We start from the raw sequence: 27,976 nt of genomic DNA on the forward strand, positions 1-27,976 counted from the left end.
TTCTAAATAAATATGAAAATCTAATTACTTTAATATTATTTTATTATTTATATCAAAATAATTCATTTTTTTGCATTATTTTTTTAATATGTATAGCACGCGTACTAGGTGCTTGTTTATAAAATAATAAAAGATGATAAGGGTGCATGTTGCTCAGAAAACTGATTTTTCGTTAAAAAAAAACTAATTTTTCCATTTGGAAAACTAAAATCTTTGTCTAATTTTCAGAGAAGGTTTCTTTTTCATAGAATAGTCCTATCTTTTCTTTTCCATTTATGTGGATTTTCTTACGACCAAACACACAATAGTATTCAAGGGTTGTGGAAGAGGCTGTCGAGAAGGATCTCCAGCCTTCTTAAATGAACACTTGTTTCTTATTACTATACCGTTACAAAAAAACTCATCATGGAATGACATAAGTGGAAATAAATATAAACAAAAATCTAGGCCATCATCTCATGGAGATTATGAGAGTTTCCTGCCTTCCAACAAGAGGGGAGTTTACTGGAGATAATTATGGACGCTTTGAGTCCAGGTCATGGAAACTTTCTAACTATCGCAAGGGAAAAATAGCACAGCCATGAATCATAGCCCAAAGCCTGAAAGAATACAACGGAGGAGTCGTTGAGCCCAAGCAAGTAAAACATGAAATTTGTCATGATATAATTATAACTTATTCGTTGAGCATGTCTATCTCACCTCTTGGAAGGGAAAAATAGCACAACCATGAATGAAACATGAATCCAGAAAGAATATAATGGGCATATTGACCCAAGTAAATAATTTACAATTATCATAACATCATTATTACTTGTTCTGTTTGAGTAACATTATTTAGGAAACTACTCTGCCTCAGAGAGAGAGAGAGAGAGAGAGAGAGAGAGAGAGAGAGATTACTTAGTCAAGATCTAATGTTGATCTTGTTTGGGGGAGTTGCATGCTTGTAATGTCCTCACGAGGCAAAGCATAGATTGAATTGCTAATCTCAATGCCAGAATTGTTGCAACTCTGTCCAAGTTCAGCTTCATCAAGCCACAATGGTTGGGTAGACTTGCTATTTTTCCGAATGACCAAATAAAGGATTGCAGCCGCATAAACCAGCATGCCTGAAAAACCAACGATTCCAGCAAACACAATGGATACAGTTTTCAGCCCATTGTGTAAAAGCAAGTTGATAAAACCGGTTATGAGATAGTAGCTATTGATGGCCACAATAGATGAGCTTATTATCCAAGTGATTGATGAGATCTGCAGTAATAAGAAAACGAAGTACAAGAACCCCTTCAATAACACATTATGGATTAATGAAAGTTTTTTAACATAAACAATCAGTAGTTGTTTTGCATCCAGTAAGTTCAGAGTTTAGACCTCTTAGGCCTGAATACATCTTAAACAACGATAAATAAGACGACAAGCAAAAAGAGCTGCCAATTTCTCCACATAAGGTTCCTTTTGTTTTTGCATTATTGATAGAAATGTATATTGTAGAATTGTGTTATAGAGAGCTTACTATAATTGAATTGGAATATGAGCCCATCTTGGTCTTGCTGCTGGTAAACTTAAGGAGTGGAACAAGAGCAAAAGGAAGTTCAAACGACAAAATCATCTGCATATATACGGTTATCAACGTCAGCAAGATAATCAAAACAGGAAGCCACTGCAAGATGAACCCAATCTATATTTCAGGTATTCCAGCTTTAACAAGATTTGTCTCCTTAGTCACTCCCATTATATAGTTTTTAACCCCAAATAAGAAATGCCTGCATAAAATCCACACAGAAAATTTTCCACCAAAATGGACGGCAGGACATGATGATTATAAAGGATGAAACTGGTTGACTAGTTAAATGTAAAACACAATATCTGAGTCCAATGTAGTAAGAAGTAGAGTATTTCCAAAAGAAAAGTAATGCTGTCACTAAGCAAAACAATGATCCGTATTAAGTCACCATCCTTGTTCTCTAGTTAACTTAAGCCTGGTCCAATTTTATGCCAAAAATCTGAAGACCCATGTGAACTTTGCATTAACAGCAAAATATGAGAAGATTGTTTTGCTAACCATATTTGATCTCCGATCATTAGGCTAGAATGATAATGAAGTGATGAGGCAGATTTTCAAAAGGGAATAGGGATTGAAGTCATGAACTTAAAATAGACAGTATACAAACTAACACTTAATGAGGGAATATATATTAAGAGAAAATCTGCTACAAATTTAAAATATTTTTACATATCGCTGCTTGAGAGCTTGCTAGTACTAAAATATGGCCTTTACATACATGATACTCATTAAAAACACAATAGCATGCTTATTGTTAGTAAAAGAGGGCAGGTCTTGGTGCAATGATAAGGTTGCTCTATTGTGAGCAAGGTGTCGTGGGTTTGAAACATGGAAACAACATTTAGCATACAGGGTTAAGGCTGCATGTATCTGACCTTCCCCAGACTTTGCAGCGGTGGAAGCCTTGTGCATTGGAATACCCTTTTTCAATATCTATTCTTAGTAAAAACAAAATAAATGATTTACTAGCTTGATAACTGAAGTTACTAGAATGCTCGAATGCAAGATCAATAAATACAAAAACCGACAATTGAATATATTTTACCAATTCCAGAACATTAAAATCTTTCTTTATCAAAACATAATGACTTAGTAGTTAGGACCATATAAAAAAACATTGGGGGTCAACATACCGAAGCAATAATTATCAGCTTTCCAGCTGCAGAAGAGCCACCAATTAGTGCAACAATTAGACTTGGGACAATCGCTAATGATCGAGTCAACATATTCCGTATCCATGGTGTAATCCGTAGATCAAGAAAGCCCTGCAAAGAAGATTAATTCAAGCAATCAAACAAGAAAGAAGATTAAATGTGAAAAAAAAAAAAACATAAAAACCAATAACAAATGGCAGGTTTTAGGGAAAAAATGAACAGCAACCAATCAAATCAACTATAATGCTTATAGACTTAGAACTTAAAAGCATTGTTGCTTTAGTTGAAGAATAAATTCACTCTTTATGTTGGTAAATATAAATCCAACCCTTGAGATAAACATGAAAATACTTAAAAATTTTTAGTTCAGACTAACAGAAAAAAAAACAAATCTAATATCTAATATTCATTAGAAGCCTCTACTAAGCTTCCCCTCATATTGAATGTATAACCATTAGATTGCTCCAGTCAACCTATGAAAACTCAAGGAGTTTTGGGAGGATTGGTTTGCAAGTGATCTTAGAAAAAGACTTCGATAACTAGATAGTGCATGGAGCATGCTTTTCTAGCCAGATATGAGAAAAGATCATAATTGTTGATTATGTTTTGCTATCAAAGTGCATCATTATGAAATATCTCTTTACTGCACCCATCCATTTCATTGTCAAGAGTATATATCAGGAATTGTACTTTTGCCTGTTTATTAATTCATAATTTTCAATACAAATAAGTTCTGTATCCTCTTCTTTATGTACTACCGCAGAACTTCAGAAATTGAAAAAGAAGTGATGAAAGATGTCGCGTCTAGATGTTCAGAATAAATGATGCATCATAAGAGGCCTGCTTGTTGCTCAGAGAAAGAGATAAGATAATATGAGGATATCATGGAGACATGGAGAATAATCTCTTATGATAGTAAATGGTTTAATCCACAAAATCCTTCTTGAGGTTTCTAAATAATTCATACTGTGATGAACAGGCTGTACAGGCTCCAGAAACCAGAAATTTGAGAATATGATACCGAACAAATAAATCAATGGCTCCAAGATTTTAATTCATATATCACTTTGATATAGGATCGTTAAAATTTAAATAGAAAGGAAACTATATGAGGACTTTATAAACCTATGGCAATTGTGGAGCATCAAATTATATCTGGATAAAAGTCAAAGCTAGAATTTGATCCCGGTATCATCTACAAGGGCTGAATGAGGCGGGAATGAAGTGGATGGATGGCTAAAGGCAAGCAACCTCTCTGCTTGAGCAAGGATCCAGATTCACCAAAATACCAAATAACCTTTGAGCAAGAGGTAGCGAGATATTACCACCGACAAATAATGATTGGAGTCATCATAAGCAAAGAATTCTAAGAAAGAACAGCGAATTTCATTACAATTCAATTACACTTTTCATGGGATAGTCTGATGACTCTGATACCAATAAATAAAATTCCCATTATTATAATCACCAGAAATACTAATACTATTATATATCTTTGATCCTGGAAGAAACTTATCTTAAACAACATAAATTCATCCTAAACTAACTAAACAGTCAAATTGTATACCAGCAACTCAAATTATTCAGGAAAATCATGAATATAGATAATTTAAGTTTTAATATGTCTTTGATTCCCTTGTTGAAAAAAAAAAACTTCTCTGCATAGGGGTCACACCCCCCACACTGCCATGCACCCCCCCCCCCAACTCCCCCCTCCACCAGTCTGTTCCCTAATTCATTTGTTGGGAATTTCTATCTTTGAAGTCTTGTTGAATTGGTTCAGATAGAAGTAGAATTCTGTATATGATATGCCATAATGTGATAGCTCCATCTATATCTAGATGCTCTTATTCATCATTTCTTGGTTTTCATTCAGCCTCCCCACATCTGATATCAATTGCATGCTTTTTGCTATTAATTTGTTTAAATTCAATTGACTAACACTGTAATCACTGCATCCCACCTTTCCTCCCCCACATCCCCTACACTGTAATAAACTAGATATCAGAATTAATGCTACCCCAAAAAAAAACATGCATAGATTATGTTTCAAATATAGACAGATTCTTGACCAAAATTATGATAGGACATAGACTTAAACTAATGCCAAGTGACCATAGACTCTTAGATGCTTTTGAACTCTAACGTAGCCAAAACAATTTAAAACCAAACTCTGCTAGGGATTATGAGATTTTGGATGCTCAGGTCTGGTGGACCACAATGGAAACTTTAAAGTTTAATTCTTTCTAGTAATCAATACCAAAAGATTCAAGAAAGAGCAAATCTGTCAAACAGTACATACATCACAAAGTCACCTTGGCTGTATAGTAATTATAACAAAAGAAAAAAGGTTGCCTTGGTCCATGATGTAAAGTTCCCTTCTTGCCAGCCAATGAGTCCTAGTTCCGCCAAAGAATGCTTTTTTGGTAAGTCTGCCAAAAAATGCTTTGGCTACACCAGTTTACAGAAGTTGCATCAAGTTAATCGATAACTGCTATGCCATGTTTCATTGTCAGGCACAGAAAGCAAATATGGTTTTCTCATTCCCTAGAATTCATTACTGTATATCATCAGGAACGACTGGTTTTGATTCCTATGTTTGGATAAACAAAAGGGAAAATCTCTGGGGAATGACGCAAATCTAGTAGCAAACAACATAATATATCACTGTTAATATATTATTATATTATATTATGACAATGACTATCTAAAAAATATATTGTCATATATATTATGTATAGTATTACATAATTTATAATTATACAAACTAAATAATTATAATAATACAACATACTATATTATTTAATAATTTTAATAGCATAAAATATAGTTATGATAATGTTAATCTTCTAAGAGTACTTTAATATTTTATTATAATTATATAGTTCATATTATATAACATTATACTGCAACATTAGCTAATTCTAATATTACTATTATTACAATGATAACAAAAATAATGAACATATATAACATATCATATAATAAATATATCACACAATATTATCACAATAGTTCAGATAATATTATAATAAATAAAATAAAATTGTTACCTTAGAAAACAATGGAATAATAAAAGAATTTTCTTAAAAATGTATCATATAATATCATATATTATTAAATTAATATATAATATAAATATTAAAAATATTAAAAATATTTAATATTAAGAACAGATTAATATTAGTATTACCTATACCAACCTATTAACGTTACATTATAATATTATACAATGAATGTTATTGATATAATATGATATAATTATCAATAATATTAATATTACTATTATTCTACTAATCAAAAAAATGCAAATGGAAATAATATAATAATAGCTGCATATTATACATATCATTTTACAATACTTATTAAGGATTTTGATATATTAAATAATGGAATAGATCTTGACTCTACATTAAAAAAGGTAACTTACTAAATTACTAAATCATTTGGTCATCAACCAGTTTAACTAATAAAAATCCCCACCGACCTCCCCCAGTATGAGGCAGGCTGCCCTCCTTGACCTTAGTATCCAAGGTGTTGCCACAATCACGACCAGAGAGGACTCCTTTTCTCACCCTCATGCCTCGCTCTCCAAGGGGTCCTAGATTTGAGGTGGAGTCTGCCTCTATCCCTCCCTCTGAGGCGAATACAATAGGGGAGAGGATCACTTCCTCACCACCCACAGCTCTTCCTAGGTCGTGCTTGCCCTCAATTTGGCAATTTTGCCATTCATTCTGGTGAGAAGCTTCATGCATCGGAAGAGCTGCTGGTTCCCTCCAGCTGAGAAGAGGGATGAAACTAGGGGGACCAGAGTTAATTGGACAGACTATGGCAACCCAAACAACCTACACTTTCCTTCTCATGCATCATCTCACCCCTCCTGCTCCCTACTCTGATCACAATGCGCTCTCCATCATCAATAGAGGAGCTTTGTTGATGCTTCCAACTGAGAACCAGAAGTTGGCTCTAGACTATGGATCCCCCTGCAAGCAATAGCAATCCCTTCTATGACCTGGTTCTTATAACTAGAAGCTCTAAAAAGATACCATATTTGTTTAGCCACATACTGAGAATACTAAGGTTCAATTATGAAAATAACCAACATCCTCTGTAGCTTGTGTTCTTTGAAGACGATTATGATAATTCACCAAAGCCTAGATAACTTTTTCTAATGCAAGTCTTCAAATGATCTGGGTTGAGAATGCAGAAGATGGGAGCAGGAAGGATCAGGATTCAGAAAGGCTGTTAGTGACACAATTCCAAGCTCTGTTTGAGGATAATAGCGACCATGCTACCAGTCATTTCAAAGAATTATGCAAGAATGGGTGCATTCTCAGTGCTATAACCCAGCTTGCACAATTCATAACCTTTTGGATGCCAAGAGTGGACCATGGTATTCTAAAAATCTATGAAACTGAAGAATCAGTGATTCCCCAATCCATCCCGGTTCTCACTTCTTCCAACCCTTTTTCTCAGCCATATTGAAAGCTTCATGTTATAATCCTCCACTATGTAATAAATATCTTACCATTGTCAATGTATCTGTACATCTTTCTCCTTCTCAATTAACTCTTTCATAGGCTGCATCTCAGCCTCAAACCAATTTTGGAGCTGGCTTTATTTTCAGATGTTAAGAGAACTCATCCTTAATAGAACATATATAGAAGCAGTATGCTGTTAGTTAGCTTTCCATTCTCCATGCTAATGGTTCCTCGGAAAAGACATGGAACAATGTCTATCTTAAGAGATTGTGGTAATTGCAAGCCAATGAACTTTGTTTCACACCCATAAGTGGTGGGATGCATATCTTGACCATATGAAAGAGATGGGTATCATGTCATGAGTAAAAGCCTCATCCTCCTTTCTCTCGATCACAACGGCAATGCCTGCTTCATCATTGTGCTCAAAGTTTGGAGACCTGGAGATGCCTAGATTGCAACCCTCCTAAGGGAGAGGGAGACTCCAGCTTTGCCACCATGGATTTGTCAGGCCTCCGGTGGATCTCCACCGCTACTACCTCTGAGTCTTTATTGGCTTCATCACAGAGAGACAAACAAGAAAAGAAGGATAAGAAAGGAAGGAGGGAGAGAAAGAGAAGAGACATACTTTGAATTAATTACAAAAAATCCTGTTCTGGTGACCTGTACTACCAGCTGTCTGATTATCCGTTTAAGACCCTTCATTCTTGAATCTACTATCAAGATTATGTATCCACTGATGATAGTGATAGTATAATATAAGAATAAAAATAAATCATATATAATAATATCATGATATGATAACAATATTATTAATAACAGAATATAATATATATACATATATGTGTGTGTGTGTGTGTGATATACAATGTAAAATATTGATACTAATAAAATATATTGATATATAATTGTATACTATAACATAACATATATGACATTGTATAATCCAGTAGATAATAAACTACTGTAATATGTTTTCAATAAATAATTAGTAACAATTATATCCTAACTTTTCAATGACAAAAAATCAGATTACTTCATCAGAGATCAAAATAAGGATTTAAAGCATTCACATAATAATGCTAATTAGATTTCTCTCATTTAAAATATACTAGACTTCTCTATAGATGTTGCTAGACTTTAAGAAAAAGAGTAGAGAGTAAAGACAATATGTGGAAACATGCCTACTGATGCTAACTTCTAAATCAATCTGGATTCTAAGAATGTTTGAAGAAAGATAAATAGAGATACTTTTGAATAAAGGTGAATATAAGATATATGATGTATTTAAAAACATCATGCATTAATTATTTTTAGGTTTTATTAGTGCACCTAACCGACCATTGCCATGTGGCAACATCAAGATCAGCATTGTACCAATCTACCGGTGAAACACCACAACAGTCAAAGTGATAGGCTTATCAACAGTACTCAAAATCAGGTCGGATAAATATTGATTTGGTGTCAGGTTTCTAGCCGATCTACTCATATCTACATTCAATCGACATCAGGAGGACATCACACTTAAGCCGACCTCCTGTAAGTGCCAATAAGACCTTCAGGCTTACTATTCCCCATGTAGGTCAACACACATTCTCTCAACAATTGGCCAATCTGCTATAACCAACTCCAAACAAACTAAGATGGTTATCCAAAACTACCAAACAAACAAGATCCTCCAAATTAGATGGTTATCAATAGCCTAACAAACTCTATCAATGACTTAACAAACTCCTCTATATAAAGAGAAGGGGACTCGCCAAAGGTAAGCAAGAAGTAAACCTCCAAATCCAAAACTCTGCTGAACTCTCATTTCTCAAGTTCCTCCACTAAAAAGAACTTGAGTTCTCTCATTCTTCTTACTCCAATCCACTCCTCTTGTTTTCTACTTCTCCTTTTTTCATTATTTGTTTTCGAGCTCCGACAGATTTAAGCATCGAAGGATCCTAAACTGGAGGATCTCCCTCTTTATTCGTGGACTTCTTTGCAGGTTCATCAGCGGACTTCACCACATCGGTTCACCATGAGTTGTCTCCAACTCGGTCTTGGACCGACCTCGTCAGTTTTGTCCAGAGCGTTGCAGCAACAGATTGGCACTAGAGGAAGGGCCATTGCCTAAATTTTGGATGGAAAATGGGGAAAGCATGTGCATGGAATCATTCCTTACCCTCGTCATCTTCATCGGGAGACTTGCCAAAAGCCACTCAACCCCTAGTGGTGGTTGATCCTCAGTAGTTCAACCTTTTGGTTTAGCAAGTTCAAGCCCTTACTGCTGCTGTACAATAGCTCCAACGTACTACAGAGCAGCAACGAGAAGCAGCTCCTCTGGAGGTCTTGTCCTAGCATAGCCAACAACCAACTCATCAGGATCTCCACCGCAATCATCATCCTAGTCAAACTGTCAAATCCTCTGAAGGAGAGTCAGTTACTAATGATGGGAAGCAACATTGGAAAGAAGATCTTGAATAGAAGATTCAAGAAATTAAAAAGCAATTAATGAAGGTACAAGTTGGAAATCATTAATAGAATAGGGGGCAAACTTCGACCTATGATCTCCTTTCTCCCAGGAGATTCTGAGTGAGCTAGTTTCTTTTCGGTTCAAGATGCCAACAGTAGAATCGTTTGATGATTCCACTGATCCATTAGATCATCTTAAGGGTTACAAAGCCCTCATGATATTGCAAAAGGTGTCTGATGCCCTACTCTACTTCGTTTTTCCTGCTATCCTTAAGAAGTCAGTGAGGGTGTGGTTTTTTGGACTCCAATCGGAGTTCATTTCTTCTTTTGAGCGGCTGGGAAGACTGTTTGTGACTTACTTCGATAAAAATCGATTTTAGCTGAAGAACACTAACAGTCTCTTTTCCATTCAACAACGAGAAGGTGAATCCCTTCATGAGTACGTGGTGTATTTTAATGCAGCCATGCTTGAAGTCAGAAATTTCAACAAGTCTGTCGCTATGTCTGTCTTAAAGTGAGGACTCAGAAGTAATTACCTGATCTTCACCCTCCACAAAATTTTTTTGGATACTTATGATGAAATGTTGGTCAGAGTTCGAAAATATGCTTAGACTGAAAAAGAGGAAAGTGTTAATCGGCAAGCAAAGAAGGAGAATGACTAGAAGTGGCCCCGCGAGGAGGACCATGGAGCTCAGCAAGAGGAAAACTTAAGCCGACCTTAGAAAAACCCAAGGCCAAGGAGCCCACCTCCGTATTTGACACTTACACTCCCCTATTTGCTCTCTATGTCCGGATCTTGATGGAGATCGAGGGACAAAGACATCTTCGCCAGCCAAATCCGATGAAGGCCCCATCGACGAAGAGGAACAAAAAAAAATACTGTCGCTTCCACCATGACCATGGCCATAAGATGGAAGATTATTTATAGCTCAAAGATAAAATAGAAGCTTTGATCTGTCAAGGTTACCTTGGCAAATATGTTCGAGATCGAGTAAGCCAGGCTATTGAACTCCGACAGAAGACCAATGAAGACACTGAACGTAATCAGCCCACTGCTGGAGTTATCAATATGATCTCAGGATTTACTGATGGTCGAGAGGCGGTAGATAACAATCCTTCCCCAAAGAGATGGCACACTAAAAATATGATGTCATTCTCTAATGATGATGTTCAAGAAGAACAAACTCCTCATAATGATGCTGTCGTCATTTCTATGATGATAGCAAATTACAATGTAAAAAGAATACTAATTGATAATGGAAGCTCTGCTGATGTATTATTTTATGATGCCTTTTAGAAAATGAATTTATTAAGTCAGTTAAGACAGGTCGATACTCTGCTTGTTGAACTTTCTGATGACTCAATAGCTGTCGAAGGAGAAATTACTGTCTGTAAAATGGGAGGACAAGAATCTCAATAATCAACTGTACAGCTCATCTTTTTGGTTGTCAAAGTGTCGTCGGCTTATAATGCAATTCTCGACTGTCCTGGACTCAATGCCCTCAAAGCAGTAGTCTCCACCTACCATTTGTTGGTTCATTTTCCGACAAAAAATGAAGTTGGAGAAATGCATGAAGATCAGATGCTTGCCAGACAAAGTTTGTTGACAGCTGTCAAAGTGAAGAAATCAGTGGAAGCCTTACCAATTGAAGGATTTGATCATAAAGATGAGATCGATAAAAATTGAGGTGAACCAGCTGAACAACATATGACCATCCCATTAAATGAGGATCCGAAAAAGACTGTCCAGATCGGGCTCAGCTGAAACCCGACTTGAGAAAATGATTGGTCTCTTTTCTTTGAGCGAATGCCGATGTCATTGCTTGGTTAGCTTCAGATATACTTAGAATTTCCTTTGATGCCATCGTGCATGAGCTAAATGTTGATTCCAAGTATCATCTAGTTTAGCAAAAAAAAAAGAAGCTTTGCTCTAGAACAACAAAAGGCTATAGATGAAGAAGTTGATAAGCTCTTGAAAGCAGACTTCATTAAAGAGGTTCATTATGTGAAGTAGATACCTAATGTTGTTATGGTTAAGAAGGCAAATAGTAAATGAAGAATCTACATCGACTATACTGAAATCATCATCTTTTGTCTATTCCTTCTGATGCCAATAGCTCGATACTAGTCTGAGAAGATGCAGGAATGCAAAGGCCGATCCATTATACAAGCAAGCTGCTGTGGGATGTTGAAATCCAATATACAAAGGCAGAAAAGATGATCTATGCCCTTATTACATTAGTTCGATGACTTCGACTTCATTTTCAAGCTCATTCAATCATCGTCCTGATCGATCAACCTTTGAAATCAATCCTGCAACAACTCGACACTTCAGGTCGGATAGCAAAATGGACTATTGAACTCAGTGAATTTGGCATTCATTACCGACCTCGACTAGCAATGAAGGCACAGGTACTAGCTGACTTTGTCATGGAATGCACTATTCTCGATGAAGAGCTGACTTCAAAAAATCCTAAGGAGATTATTGAGAGCCTATAGTGGGTTTTACATGTTGATGGAGCTTCAAATTCTAAAGAAAGTGGAGCTGGTTTAATCTTAGCTATAGTCCTGAAGGTATCATTATTGAATATACCTTGAAGTTCAACTTCAATACTTCAAATAATGGTGCTGAGTATGAAGCTTTAACTGCTAAACTCAAAATGGCAAAAGAGCTCAAGATCAAAAGGCTAAAAGTCTTCACCGACTCATAACTTATCGTCGGACAGGTACAAGATCAATTTGAAGCTAAAGATTCTATAATGGCTCAATACTTACAAAATATAAGAGAGCTATCAAAAAGCTTTGAAGATCTGAAAGTACTACAAATCACAAGATTGGAGAACGCCCGAGTTGATACCTTGTCACATCTTGCTCTACCAGACGTCCTAAAACTTAGCCAAAGGGTACTCATTGAATACTTGGAGAAGCCTAGCATTGAAGCCCTCCCAATCCTGTAGGTCAGTCATGAGCCGAGTTGGATTGATCCACTGATCGATTAGATCATCAAAGGAGCTCTGCCAATTGATCCTGTTGAAGCAAAAAGAATCAAAAGATAAGCTCCATGGTATATTCTTCAGGATGATCAATTATATAAAAGGTTGTATTCTCTTGCTTTACTTCGATGTCTACGATCATCTGAAGCTGACTATGCTCTCTGAGAAATTCATAAAGGGATCTGTGGCAATCACTTGGGGGGGCAGATCATTGGCATATAAAGTTATCTAACAAGATTACCAACCATTCAGCAAGATGCGATTGACCTTATTAATAAATATGACCAATGTCAAAGATACACCAATATTCAACATCAACTTGCTGTCGAGCTCATTCCCATTACAGCATCATGGCCTTTTGCCATTTGGGGAATGGATATCTTTGGACCTTTCCCAATGGCAACAGGATAGAGGAAATTCTTGATGGTGGCCATTGATTACTTTACTAAATTGGTACAAGTAGAACCTTTGGTATAAATTATTAAGAAAAAGATGCAAGACTTTGTCTGAAAGTCAATTATTTGTTGCTTTGGACTACCTCAGATTATTGTCGCTGATAATGGATGACAATTTGACAATCCAAAATTCAAAAAATTTGTACCATGCTCCATATTGACTATAGGCTCATCTCAATAGGACATCCACAATCAAATGGGGAAGCCAAAGTCACTAATCGTATCATCCATCAAGGTCTAAAAACAATGCTTACTGAAGCAAAAGGGCTTTGGACAGATGAACTCTATAGTATCCTTTGGGCCTATAGAACTACACCTCGGGATCCAACCGAAGAGACCCCGTTCAAGCTGACTTTCGGAGCAGAAGCTGTAATCCATGTGAAAATTGGCTTATCCACAATTAGAGTGAAACACTTCTCTGAAAAAAGCAATTCAGATCGATTGAGGGCCGACCTAGACCTACTTGAAGAAATTAGAGAAAGAGTTCGAGTACATATGGCTACGTACAAATAAAGAGTGGTCAAATACTACAATACTCGAATAAAATCAAAGTTCTTTCATAAAGGAGATTTTATTCTTCGCTGAGCTGAAGTCTCAAAGCCCACAGAACAAGGGAAGCTTGCTCCAAATTGGGAAGGATCTTATTGGATCACCGAAATAATCCTGTCCAGGAGTATACAGAATTGAAAACTTAGATGGTTCAGCTATTTCATGTACTTGGAATGCTGAAAATCTCAGAATGTATTATCAATAGATCTTCAATAAAGATTTTTTGATGTATCAATTCCTATCCAAACAAGGTCGGATCATTCGACTAAATGAGGACATCATGAAAATCAATTCTTGTCCAAATAAGGTTGGATTATTTGACCAAATGAGGACACCATGAAGAACAAGTTGTTGTCCAAACGAGATCAGAAAAATCCGACCAAACCAGAACAACTTAACGAGAGACGTCCAATCTCTCACCAATATACAATGTGGGACATCTGATCTCTAGATTGGATCTCACAAATATCCTGTGGGATACCTGATCTCTGGATTGAACCTCATAAACATCAACTTAAGGGACTTGAGCTTCGACTTAAACTCTCAGACGACATGCTCTTGAAAGGACAAAAGACAGAACATTTCAACTTATGTTAGAACTTAGACTACACAATGATTATGGGAGACCTGATCTACCCAGAATGACATCGGACAGAGATACATCTCAGCCTCAAAATTATAATCATTAAAATTATTAGGATCGGTCTACCTTGAGTAGATTGGTCTAAATTCTGACGTCAAATTATCTTAACATTCTGAAATCTGAATAGCATCTACTTATTTTAGTTGACTTAGTATTTCTAAAGCCACATCGACTTTATGATCAACCCGACCAAGATCATGCGAGATTTATTCTAAATCAAAATTTCCAAATTCTCAATGAAGCAACTCGGACCCAGATCGGATTAATGGAGGTCGGATAGACCTACTAAAAAAAAGAAGAAAGAGAAAAAATGTGAACACATTTGAGAAATGTTGATTTCAATGATAAGATTATGTTACATAAGCCCACATCGGGTTATTACAAGAGTTTCATAAGAAGCAAAAATACATTCAAACTTTAGGTTGAGGAAGATTAGATGAAGATGGAACTTGGAAAACTTTGGTCATCAGAGATTCAACGGTTATAACTTCAATTGCTGGGACCCTCGGCTGCCGGCTGGGTGGCTACTTTGATCAAAGATTGAGGAGTTTCCTCAATTGCAATCTGAGGAGCTACCTTAGTTGAAGGCTGAGGAGCTGTTTCAACTGCAGGCCGATGGGCTACCTCAATTGCAGGAGCCACCTTGATTGCTATGGGAGCCTTAGCAGATACACCAACAGTTACCTCAAGGACCAGTTGGTTGATGTCGAAGTCGGGAAGGAGCTTCTTCACCAAATCCTTGCAGCACTGAAACCCAAAGTCAAAAGCCCCCTCAGCAGCCTTGCTGACTTCATCTTGAAAAGCCTACGAAGTCTTGTAGTCCTCCACAGCTTTGGCGACAGTCTTTTCCTTCTCCTGATCAGCCTTCTTCTAAAGTAATTCTAGCCTCCTCGAGTTGGACTGATGGCTTCTTCGGATTTCTTCAATCTGGCTTCCAATTTAGGGATCTGATCTGCCTCAACCCTCACATCTACCAATTTTCCTTCACAAACATTGATCTTGCGCTGCAAGTCTTAGCAGTTTCTGATTCTTCTCCTTTATTACAGCCAACTTCTCTTGCATCTGTTTCTTTAATTCCTTGGCAACCTTGGCCTCTTTGGCTGCTTTCTCTTCGGCTTCCATTTCGCGAGCTTGCTCGGCCTTAAGCCCTTCTTCTAGGAACTTTCTATTTTCATGAAACCAAGTTAAATATTCATGCAGAAGTTTGATGTCCAAAGCAACCTACAGCAAAGAAATAGAAATCATATCGATAAAGTACCGATATGTAGAAAAAGAGGAAAAAGAAGAGAGACTTACATCAATCAAGATGATTCAATAATTGCTTAATTGAGCAATCTCGCCTCCGTGCCTCCAGATCTCTCTAAGGCATCACCGCACAAAGCAGCTCCCGACCAAGCCGGGGTATCTCGAACAAGGACATTCCAGATGTGTCACGCCTCTTGGGTCCAGTAAACAATGAGGATGATGGAGCACTCTCTGAAAGTTTCTACCATTGCTCCAATGTCCGAGCTGATCTTGTCGATGGAGGGGCAGGTGAAGAATTTCCTTTAAGGCGAGGAATATCCCTAGTAGGAGAAGGATGAGTCACTTCAGCCTCTGACCGACATAAAGATCTTGACTCTGGGTCAGCAACCGGAGCGGGGGCAGATGGATTCACCACTAGAGCGGTTGCCGGAGAAGATTGGAGAGTCGATCTCGACTCCGAAGAACTTGCCCCTTTACCCTTCCTTACGGCAGGTTCGTTACACGATCTGTGCTTCCGCTTCTTTATTTCCATCATCCTTCAGGGATCGAACTTCATTGCTACAACAGAAAAATTCTATTAAAAAGAGAAAAAGAAAGAGTGACATCGAACTTACCCCGAGGAGAGATTTGGCTGATGCTTGCTTCAAATAAGGCCTGGTCGGTCACCAGGTGAAATAGTTTTGGAACCTTCATACCAAACAGCATTACAGAAGCTTCTTCATCCCCAGGGAGGACTTCATTTTGGGAGTTCATTTGAAGTTGAGGTTTACCCCAACTACAGTTTAATCTCCAACGTCTATTAGAAGAAAAAAAAAAAAGCTTTTCCAGCTGGGACCAAATTTACACTTTGGCTGAGGTGAAAATACCACTAGCTATTTTCATAAGGATGTTTCTTCAGGACAAACAGTGCCCTAAGGAGGAAAATCCTAAGGTTTATCTTTGCAAAGTCACAGAAAATGATAGAAACTATAATCATCCAAATGGCATTTGGAGTAATTTAGGTTGGGTGGACCTTGCAGAAATCTAACACATTATCGATGAAGGGATGGAAAGAAAATCGAAGCCCAGATCGAAGTGTCTCATCATAAAAGGTGACAATTAGTCTGGAGGTTTAGTAACCCAACCATCTTGACCAGGAATGATTAATTGGAAGTCTTTAGAAATTTGATATTGAATCCTAAGCTTTTGGAGGTCAACATCAGACATAATGGACTCCTTAGCACCAGGACCGAAGTAATCCAAAAGTCCATGCACAGGAGATTCTGCATATCAACTTGAATCACCCCAACCTGAGGTGCCAACCTCGATGGATGCCCGAGGTGAAGTTCCATCCTCGAGCTTGATTTGGGGCTGGGTTGATCGAGATACTTGACCATCCCGACTCTTCTTCCCCTCATATTACCACCACCAGAAGATATTTTCCTCAAAAAAATGTCAAACAAGACAAAAAGCAAGAAAGAAAAAAGGCAAAAATAAATAGAAAAGGAAAGAAAACCTATAGGAAGAAGGAAAATGAAGAACACTCAGGAAACCTAAAAATGCAGAAGAAAGAGGGCAAAAGACCACATAACCTACCTAATGGATAGGGATGAGCGGTTTCTTCTCCGACCCGGCAGCACTAGTAGCAACGGAGGTAGAGAATGCTCTGGCAACACTCCGACAATGCTTCCGTATAACAAAGAAGGTAAAGTAACAAAAAGAGCAGTAAACTGGTATATTTATAAATATAGTCAATAACCTAGATCGACCTCAACCACCGATGGATCGGTTGACATTTGGCAACAATCAAATGATTATAAGGAAAGGACCATTCAATGCACCTCTTCCAGCTTGAACCACGTAGACCTGATCCTTGTGATACCGACGACAGCCAATGGCGTGTTGGTAGGTGGCAAGCGGCTATTTAATTATCTTGGGTGTGACCCCCTAGGTAACGATGATTTTTCGATTTTTCAAGCCCTCATAATTGCAAGGAGATCTGATGAGTCACTTTCAAAAACGACGTCTCTTCGTACTACTAAACAAAAAATACTACGAAAATCGATGTACGGTGCATTAATATGTGGTGACAGAGCTCAGTTGTCATTTCCAAACTGACTTCCCACAACCAATGTGACAAAAATCACTTTGGGTCTAGAAAGTGGGGGGCATGGTTGGTGCACCTAATCGATCACTAACCATGTGGCAACATCAAGATTAGCATTGTACTGATTTGTCGGTGAAACACCACAACAGTCAAAGTGATTGGCTTATCAGTAGTACTCAAAACCAGATCGGATAAATACTAATCTGGTGTTAGGTGTCAAGCCAATCTACTCATATCTACATTCAATCGGCATCAGGAGGACATCACAGTTGAGCCAACCTCCTGTAAGTGCCAGCAAGGCCCTCGGGCTTACCATTCCCCATGTGGGTCAACCCACAATCTCTCAACAGCTGATCAATCTATTATAACCAACTCCTAACAAACTAAGGTGGTTATCCAAAATTGCCTAACAAACAAGATCCTCCAAATCAAATGGTAATCAATGGCCTAGCAAACTCTATCAGTTATCTAACAAACTCCTCTATTAAAAAGGAGCCGGGGACTCTCCAGAGGTAAGAAAGAACTAAACCTCCAAAGCTAAAACTCAGCCGAACTCTCATTTCTCAAGTTCCTCCACCGAAAAGAACTTGAGTTCTCTCATTCTTCTTACTCCAATCCACTCCTCTTGCTCTTTGCTTCTCCTTTTTCCACTATCTGTTCTCAAGCTCCAACTGATTTAATCATCAAAGGGTCCTGAACCAGAGGATCTTCCTTTTTGTTCGTGGACTTCTTTGTAGGTTCATCGACGGACTTCACCACATCGGTTCACCACGAGTTGTCTCCAGCTCGGTCTTGGACTGACCTCGTCAGTTTTGCTAGGAGCGTCGTAGCAACAAGTTCTTTTTAGAATTTGTCTTTAGTTTAATTATTTAAAATCTTTAACAGCAGCATGCATTGACAAGTGCATTATTACCATTGTTTAAATCCTAGTGGGATAGGAGGTGTCCTAGCCATCCCATCCCATTCTTGTGAGAAAGTAAGATTGGGATAGAGATGGGACTCAAAAACCCATCCACACGTGGGAAGAAGAAAGAGGAAAGAAAGAAAGGAAAGAAGAAAAGGGGGGAAAGGAAAGAAAGGAGAAGTAAAAGGACATAGACTAAGGAAGGAAGAAAAAAGAAAAGAATGAAGGAGAAAAGGAAAGAAAGAAGAAAAAAAAACAAAAAGAGGAAAAAAAGAAAGAATAAGGGAAGAGAGACTAAGGATACCTACCAGGATGCTCAAATGAGACAACCATTGATTTGAGATAGGGTGAGACGATTGGGCATCCTGTTCCATGGAGAAATTTAGATGCTACCATCCCATGAGATTAAAAACCTTGATTATAACTAATAATATATAAAAATATCTTATTATTGTTACTCAAGTAGATAACTAGGATTATGAAGAATAGTACCAAGCTGCCCCTCGGTATGGTGGTACCCATTTTTACGGATATTCAATACATATGAAATCAGCATTGCCATGTCTGAATGAGCTACCGAACATGGAAACAGACTAGATGGGAAATCAACACCGGTTCCCACCTCCCAATTCCTGTCAACCAAACATGGCATTAAACTGATAGCATGATCTAAAAAGCCTGCCCCAGGTAGGATAAGTGAAAATATTTACAGATTCATAAAACGGATAGAAATAGTAACAAGTAACAATACATTGATTAAACAATCGAATGTCTATCCTGATCATGCTTTGTATCAAGCCTTGACAAGTAGAATACATGATTATGATTTCTTCATTTAGCTTTTCTCATATTTGTGTTCTTCCCTTGAACTCCATTAGAACCACCACCAGGAGTAACCTCATGATCATAGAATTCAAATCCAATGACTGTGCAGCACATGTTATTATCTTAATCTCAAAGACATCTATAACTCAGAAATTCTAATGGAATTGAGGGGCATCTGCTCCATTTTCCCCAAGATGGCAGGGTCCCTGTTCCATAAAGAAGCTCAACTTCAAATCTAGAACAAATTAGAGGGATGTCATATGTTAGAGCATAAATTCATAATGGAAGGCAGAATTAGCAGAATCAAGAAGACAGCTAGATCATTTGTTGTCTTATTAAGGAAGAGAAAAAAAAGATCATTTGGAATTTAGCATTCCAGTTGAACATTTGCATATACCAATATCATAATTTCCAAATTGTAGTACTTTGTGGATACCTACATGTCCAATAAACAAAGTTTCCACATACAACCCGTGAACTTTCAGTCACATAAGAATAATTCCTGACTTTAGTCAGGAAAAGGCTATTCACTATCTACTTACCATCATTAGAAAGTTCACACCGTTTGGATGTCTCCAAACAATACTCTGGAAGTGCTATTGACATCAATAAAATTGCAGAAGAAAGAAAATCATAATAATAATTAAAAAAAAAAAAGACTTCACAATGTATCATATTGCACATATGCATAAAGAAAGAAAATCTCATGCCATAAATGACTAAATATTCATCTGATACTCTTCAAGATCTGAAATCTTCAGCCAGTGAAATTCGAGAATATCTTCTGGTTTAACTAAGATCAAAGTAGTTAAAAGAAAAATATTATATGCTGTGACTAGAAAATTTATAAGAAAGTAAAAAACCTGCATGACATACTGCCCAGCATAGGTTCCTGTAATTGTAGAACTCTGACCAGATGCCAATAAAGCAAAAGCAAATAGCTTTGAACTCCATTTTCCTAGGACATTCTGAAAGAAAAGTATAAAATCAGCTTAAAAAGCTAGGTATTGATGTTAATAAATGAAAGCTACCATAATATGCACTAAACAGCTCTTTATTCCCATAGATATGCCTATAGGTAACACAAGAAATTCTGTTAGATCTGTTCTCCATGTGAGTTAACAACTAATTGCAGATTTTAACAGATAGGAAATCTTGACCCATTTATCAAACAAGCTCTTGTTTTTGTGGAGGATCAAAAACAGGTTTGTCAAGGCACTCTTTGATCTGTCTCTAAGTACCATAGTAATTCAGGGTTTCATATGTATAAAATAGCATAAATCAGGCAGAAACAATTACTTTCTTCTCTTTCTGAGAAACATGATCTTGAAAACGTCAAAACAAGGAAGCCATAAAGTCTGTTACTGTACCCACGTATGCATATTTAAGTTAATCAATGTCAGATACAACCAGATTCTGCCATAGCAATGACTGAAGTGTATAACAGAAAAGTGATTTATGGAAGACAAACAATTGAGACTCAGGAATCTAACAACGTCAGTTCACAATTTAGTGATAGTCTGTAACATACTCTTAGTAAAAATGAAGCTTTGTTGAGATCTAGATCCTCGCAGTTCCTTTGATCTTCAGGACTCAGATTGTCTGAGCTACAGACAGCACCACTTACAGAAATAACAGATACATTGATCAGAAAAGCCACAAAAAGAGCAAGTGCACTTTCAATAGTATAAAACCTGTATGCCTCCTGCAAAAAAAGGGTAATAGCATGGTTTAGAACTCCATAAGTACACGTACAGATAAAAATGCTCATATTTGTGCTCATATTTATGTTCAACACGTCAAGAAAAAATGCCTTGAAAGCACCACATAAATTATACTATAAAAAATTTTTGAGGTAAGAGGAAGCAAGTGGACTAAAAGTTTTAGATCCAGAATACCAAGTCTGGAACCATACAAGACAATGGTTTCTTTTACTCAAATGGGAAATAAAATGATGAGACTAAGAAATTTTACTTTGATTCCATGAATTGAGCGTGGTATTTTCCTAGACAGCACCAATGCTGAATGGAGAAAAAGGTTGTGCCTGCACCAGATCATATAATTATCATTAAAAGAGCTACTAACGGATCAAATAAGCAATGACAGTTGATCATGAGAAGCTTACGGCATGACCATCGCACCAAGCAGTGAGATAGCAAGACCTGTGGCACCATTTCCTTTAAGTTGTGGAACAAAAAGTCCTTTTAAAACCTCTGATGAGTTTGGCTTTGCATAACCAAGTTCCACAAAGAAACAGGAAGCCATTGTAAATACCAGAAAAGCTATTAGAAACTCAAGTTTCCGAACCTGCATGAAGTTGAAGATGTTTCATGAGAAATAACTTGAATGCTTTAGACATTTTAATTCACAAATTCTATTCTGATCAAATTAACAGCTAACAAAAGCATAATACAAATTATATAATAACCAGTCATGACTGTTTGCCATCCATTGGAGGTTGGGTTATGAATCCCCCTTTGCTATTTATCAAAGGATTCTATTTGAGCACAAGCTTTTTCAAATCCTTTCCCGTAACTTCCATTCAGAGAATTTTATATATTTTGTTTTCCCTAATCCTTCCAGACAAATCCAAGCTCCTCTCAGTATCATGTTATTGGACTTTGGTTGAGATACATGAAACATATAGACCGAACAAATGAAACCAGTTACTCAAGAAACAGCTGCAACATGATTAATGCATATAAATTCTTACCCCATATTGCTGTAATAATAGAAGCATCAGAGTACTAAGACCCGTGATAAGAACACCACACCATACTGGAATTCTGAAGAGCATATTCAATGCAAATGCCGTTCCAATTACTGGGGAGAATTAGGAAATAAAAAACCTAGGGATTAGAAGCAGAAAGGGCAGGCACGTGCAACTGTGCACGTTCAACTTGAAGTTGTGATACCTTCAGGAATGTCACATGCAACCACAGCAAGTTCAGCAAGGATCCACAAGATAAAGTTTGGGACCTTTGGATATTCAGCTCTACAATGCTCAGCTAAATGCTTCCCTGCACCATAAACACAGGTTTTAATAGCACATAAAAATGCCAAAGTATTTGTTCAATACTAGTTTCTCATAATAACACCTATGTAGAGGGATATGCAGACCTGTGACAACCCCTAGCTTGGCTGCTAGGGATTGAATAATAAGAGCAGCACAGGAAGCCACAAGTATGATCCATAGTAGCTGACCAGAAATGCAAAATAGCAATAGAGTTATCACTCCAGTCAAATATGCAAATAAACTTTAGAATTCAGAATATATATTAAGAAATGTCACTCTAACATATAAAATATGACTGCATGCAGAATGTTACTTGTTAAAAAATAACAGAATGGTTGATATATCAGCATGATAAATTAGGTGATGCACCTCATACTTATATTGGGCTCCTGCCTGTAAATCCGTCTCAACTGTAAATAGAATGTATAATCAATGTTAATTATATACCAAACGCAGCAGTGCTAACTCATTATTTTGGGGAAAAAAAAGAAAGGAAAATAGTGACACATCTTACAGTTGCCAGGATCTATATATGCAATGGAAACAAGAAATCCTGGGCCAATATACGCAAACAAATTCTTCCAACTCTTTCTCTGCAATATCATCAAAAATTATCCAGTTAGCAATCAAAACAGCATGTTCTAAGCACAATGGATGAATCTTTTAATATAATTAATTAATATGAATCCTGGAAATCTAATCCCGAACCCTAAGGTAAAGACAAGTGCTGGTAATATAGACACTCTTCAGACATAATATAAATTAATAAAAAAAATGTAACTATTTCCTTGGGTTGTACCTCACTTCATAAATATTGTAGATCACATCTCCTTGTAAAGGAAGATCAAATAATTGCCCTCATCCTTTTTCTTAATCTGTACTTAGTGGTTTTTGTCATCTCAAAATCAAAGGTTCACCCTTTTCCTATATGCAAAATTTTAAAATTTTGAGATGGGATTTCTTAAAAATATCTATTATAGGTTCCACTAAAACACTTATTAGGTTGATGCAGGTATATAAGAAAAACAAATTCCAATACACCTTACCTCTCAAACACCTAGTTGATCTTTCCACATTGTATAAAAATCTTACCTGGATACTCAACTTACAATAGGTGCATGTTTACAGGTGCATTTGCACTCGTCAAAATTGATTTTCGGTCCAAATGTGGAATTTTGAGCACTTGCCTATAATCCAAGGGTGCATTTGGTTCACGACCAGAATCAAAATGGATTGGAATGGGAATCAAAATGGCCATATTCCCCAACATGTTTGGATAGTGACTGGAAACGGAATCGGAATGAGATTAGAATACTAGGAGAAAGTTGGGATTGAGTCTTAGGGATTAGGGCATTCCATTCCTCTCTGAAATCGAAATCAGAATGGGACTTCCTCCAAACCAACAATTGGAAATGGGAGTCACTCATTCCCGTTCTAGAGTCCAACTCCGTGCAACCAAAGATGCCCCAAAAGTAATTTTGGACCACATTGGAGACCTCCCAAAATATAGTTTGTAAAAAGTTGACCTCCTCCTGCTTTCCGCAAACGAACCCATAAGCTGAATATTGCATTTGCAGGATTTTTTTTTTTTTTTTTGTAGAGAAAACCACCGCCACCCCTCAGAACTCCTTTCTTTCTTAATTTTGTCCTTGAAATCCCCTGGTAAATCCTCCGATGTCCTCACCTCTCCATTAACTCGGCATCCTAACTTCCTCACAACTCTTCCTCTTACCTCAAACCTCCCCTCCAACAACCACATCCCCATTTCCTCTCACCTCATCCTCTCATCTTGATCCCATCCATCCATCTGACTACCTCGACACTCCAGCCCTCCTCTTTGCAGGAATCGGGACATGGCCCCGCAAAGTATAGACTTTGATTCCTTTGTTTTGTTTCTTATACTAATTTCATTGTTAGCAAAGTTCTGAGGTTTCTAGGATTCTAGTTTTAATTGCAATTTCTATTCTTTGATTCGTTGATGTCAATTTGGATGGATGCATCTGTTGGAAACAAGGACCACCGAACCGGAACCAGAGCTTGTGCCAGTCGGCCGACGGTGCAATTAAATGCAGTTCCATACTGTTTCGTGTTGGGCCGAACTGAGAGGGCAAAGAAGGGGAGAAGAAGAAGAAAGAGAAGAAGAGAGGGGGGGAGAAGGAGAGAGAGAGGTGGAGAGGGCCTCCGACAGCTGTCGAAGGACATCTGAGGCCGCACTGAGGGGCCTGAGGGTGGCCAAGGCCGGAGGAGGGCCTCCGCCCTTGTCCCGTGCAAAATAGGGGTTCTCCCCTATTGCGGCTTTTTTTTTGGATTTTATCGCGTGAAGTTGGCAAACCAGTTGCCAACTTCACCTATTTTATTTTTTTATAATAATTTCGGCCGAAGTCGGCAAACCATGATTGTAATGGACATCATCCCTCTCCATTCTCCTTGCTTCCAAGCTCTCTCTTCCTACCAACAATAGCTTACCAACTGTCCTCCACCACTAGTCAACAATGTCTGCCAAATACATATCATGGCTGAGATATTAATGAATCACTGCCTTCTATTGCCATTGTCAAGTACATTCATCAGATCCAAAAATTGATTATGATAGCTCTCTCCCCTTCTGGTTATCCATTCCTCCCATAGGCATCGGGATCAATCTATTAACTACGATAGAAAAACCTTAATACAATACAAATTCTTTATATTTTCAAGTTACTTTAGATACTTTTGATAGCATATCTGATGATACCTCAAAGCAAGATTTGCCAAACCATCCTGCACCAAGCAGTTCAGGGCATACTAAATCAAATCGGCTAAGAACCATGATGGTTCAGCCACCCAAAGCGAAATAGGGTTGTAACCGGTTAGAACCAACCCAAACCAGGTTGAACTAACCAATTTCTCCTTAGGTTGAACCAAGATCCATAATACTGAAACCAGCACCCATGCCAATAGGCTAGTATGGTATAGTACATCTCTGTATTATGTCATTTCAGCGGGAATTGATAAAAAAACCCACATAGGAGGGGGGGAGAAAGAGAGAGGAAGGGAGAGAGAGAGTGGGAGAGGGCAATGGAGAGAGAGAGAGGCGGAGGAAGAAGGAAAGGAAGGAAAAGAGAGAGAACGAAAAGAAGGGAGAGAAAGGGTGAGGGAGACGGTAAGCAAGAGCCACAAGCATAGGACCATGGGAGGGCCAGAATCGGGCTTTTGGAGCCCTCTCTGGCCCCTTCCTCGGCCCTGTTTCGGCGGCCCTCGCTCACTGCCACCCTCTCTCTCCCTCCCTTCCTCCCTCTCTCTCTCTCTTATCCTCTCTCCCTCTCCCCTCCATGGTTTTCTCGATTTGAAGGCTACAAACCATCCCAGACTATCCCTAGTATGGCTCAAGATACCAAAACCAGATGGTTTGGGAGTGTTCTGCCTTCCCCATTGAACCCTAAGACTAAATGTCAACTCTCTATGGCTAGAAATAAATAAAATTAGTAGAAAATGAATTTATTAAAAATTCACATACTTCAATCTCAACGAAAGATGATGATAGCTATGAATCCAAAAGCACACTGGAATGAAAAACATGATTAGAAAGAAAAGTTCATGATTACTCGAATTCTCAATAGGGGAGCAATATGACCACTAAAACTATAAATGACAATTCTTTATGGCTAGAAATCAATAAAATTAGCAGAAAATGAGTCTACTAAAAATTCACATACCTCAATACTAACAACATGCAATGATAGTTATTAATCCAAAAACACATAGGGAACAAAAAAAACATGATTAGTGAGAAAAGTTCATGATTACCCGAATGGTTGATAGTTGCTACTCTTGGTCTTCACAAAAGTTTATTCCAAGGAATTAGACTTACTTGGCTAGGACAACTAAAATACTTTTTCTTAATTCAGAACATAATGAGTTGGTCAAAGACATGTTAATGCTTTAGATTTACCAAGATATACATGATTAATAGGACTGGAGTATTTCAGAGGAGTTCAGAAATGAGAAAGAAACTTGTGATGCTAGTGCATGTTTGTTTAACTAAAAGTACGCTGTATGCATTAAAAATAATTAGATTAATCTAGATATTTCGAGGTAATAATTTCAAAAAAAAAAAAAACTTTCCATTGAATCTATAGTTCTATATCTGAATTTTTTAAAAAGATTTCATAGAAACAAAATGAATAGTAGAAATTCCTGGCACAAAAAATTATACCTCAGGAACAATGATCTGTTCAGCATCGATGTTGTCAATCAGAGGAACATTTGGGCCGTTGGAGATGGTTCGATTCCCATGGCTTGCAATGAACTGCGACTGCGATGCAGTCTGTCCCAAGCCACTCATCTTCGTACAATGATCTACCACAAAATCCTTCAAGAAGATAACGGCGCCAAGAGATCAGTTAGCATCCTCTATTTGAAGTTACTCCAGAGAACCAATTCTATCATATCAGCAGTACGAATATGCTGATAGAAACAAGCATTAAAATGTTTGGATCAAACCCTACATAAAAATAATAAAAATAAAAAGTCGAACTTTCTTCTTTACTCCATGTAATCTCCAATTGCATCGACAAAAATATTAATTTATTATAGGACATAGATTCCTCCAACAAATTAAGTTGTCTCTAACAAGATAGACATCGGAATGGGCAAAAGAATAGATTCTAAAGAAAAGAACATCGAAGTGGAAGAGACTGTGATGAAAAAGATCCAATCTTTTCCTCAAATTCAAATGATTGAACATTTAAAATAGCAACCAATTCCAATGGAATAGTTTCATCCATTACAAAAACGACAGAAACTTATAAAAACTGCAATGAAATCGAATAAAAGTGGAGGAAAATAAAAATCTTTATCCTCGGGCGAGAATCACGGTACCGGGAATAAGTTTAAAAAGTAAAAAATAAAGCACGTGAAAGCAAGAAACTTGGAAAGAATGGTGGAAAGATAAAGGAGAGCCTCAGTTGGGATTAGGAAAACCTAGTATTCCCGAAGGCGTGGGATGGACAAAAGGTGAAAGAAAGAAGGGAACCCCACCTTAATAAAGAGGACGAAGAGCGGAATCCGATCGTAGGAAGAGCTTTGCCTCTACCCGTGATCAAATTCTACGGTTAGGGTTCGGGTTAGGCTTTTGGGGGGGGGGAGGGGGGGAGGTCTTCCACTTAGATGAGGAAGCCACCAAGTCTCTGCTTTCACTCTGCTCTCCCCCCTGCTTTCTCGTACCGGAATTCCTTCCGTTTTTAAAAGAAGTCAAGGGAAGGTTGGCCACCCAAAAGGATGCAGCCCAACCGAACGGGTTTTAAGTTAACTCGACCGGAACCGGTCTGAACCGCGTTACGCAAATTTGAAGATTGAACCGGATCTTTTGGGGATGGAGAGACGTTATGGATATGGTCGGACCGGTCCACGCAATATCTCGCCGAGGGGGAACATGTATTTGAAAGTGCTGCAATATTTTCCTAGCAATGGTAGTGTTGCGGTGGAAGGTCAAAAAGTCGAATGATTCGGATGATTAAGTTAATTATGCACCCACATACGTAAGATATTATCTATTTTGGTTCATTATCATCTTTAGATTTTAATGAATCTTGATCATTTAGAACCTCACGATTTTATCTTTTAAAAGAC

The 27,976-nt window shown here is 37.6% G+C and overlaps 1 protein-coding gene across 7 annotated transcripts; it reads right to left on the minus strand.

Annotated features, from left to right (window-relative positions):
* Positions 1 to 397: 397 nt before the first annotated feature.
* Positions 398 to 27,542, minus strand: LOC105049075 (metal transporter Nramp3). 7 transcript variants are annotated; one of them, XM_073260858.1, is made up of 15 exons: positions 27,386 to 27,537; positions 26,562 to 26,717; positions 22,881 to 22,959; positions 22,736 to 22,776; positions 22,471 to 22,549; positions 22,266 to 22,370; positions 22,064 to 22,173; positions 21,476 to 21,657; positions 21,325 to 21,394; positions 20,882 to 21,055; positions 20,214 to 20,318; positions 2,695 to 2,826; positions 1,511 to 1,606; positions 898 to 1,106; positions 398 to 599 (listed from the first exon to the last, which is right to left on the minus strand). In XM_073260858.1, the coding sequence occupies exons 2-14, from the start codon at positions 26,688 to 26,690 to the stop codon at positions 909 to 911; spliced, it is 1,500 nt and encodes a 499-aa protein (XP_073116959.1). In that variant the 5' UTR covers positions 26,691 to 26,717; positions 27,386 to 27,537; the 3' UTR covers positions 398 to 599; positions 898 to 908. The 7 variants fall into 7 exon arrangements, 5 of the variants coding, with proteins under 5 accessions (XP_073116959.1, XP_073116958.1, XP_010926920.1 ...); XM_073260857.1 differs by having other exon boundaries at positions 404 to 599; positions 898 to 1,248; positions 27,386 to 27,536; XM_010928618.4 differs by lacking the exon at positions 398 to 599 and having other exon boundaries at positions 741 to 1,106; positions 27,386 to 27,536.
* Positions 27,543 to 27,976: the final 434 nt, after the last annotated feature.

The sequence above is a fragment of the Elaeis guineensis genome, chromosome 7 (assembly GCF_000442705.2).
Source record: "Elaeis guineensis isolate ETL-2024a chromosome 7, EG11, whole genome shotgun sequence".
NCBI lineage: Eukaryota > Viridiplantae > Streptophyta > Magnoliopsida > Arecales > Arecaceae > Elaeis > Elaeis guineensis.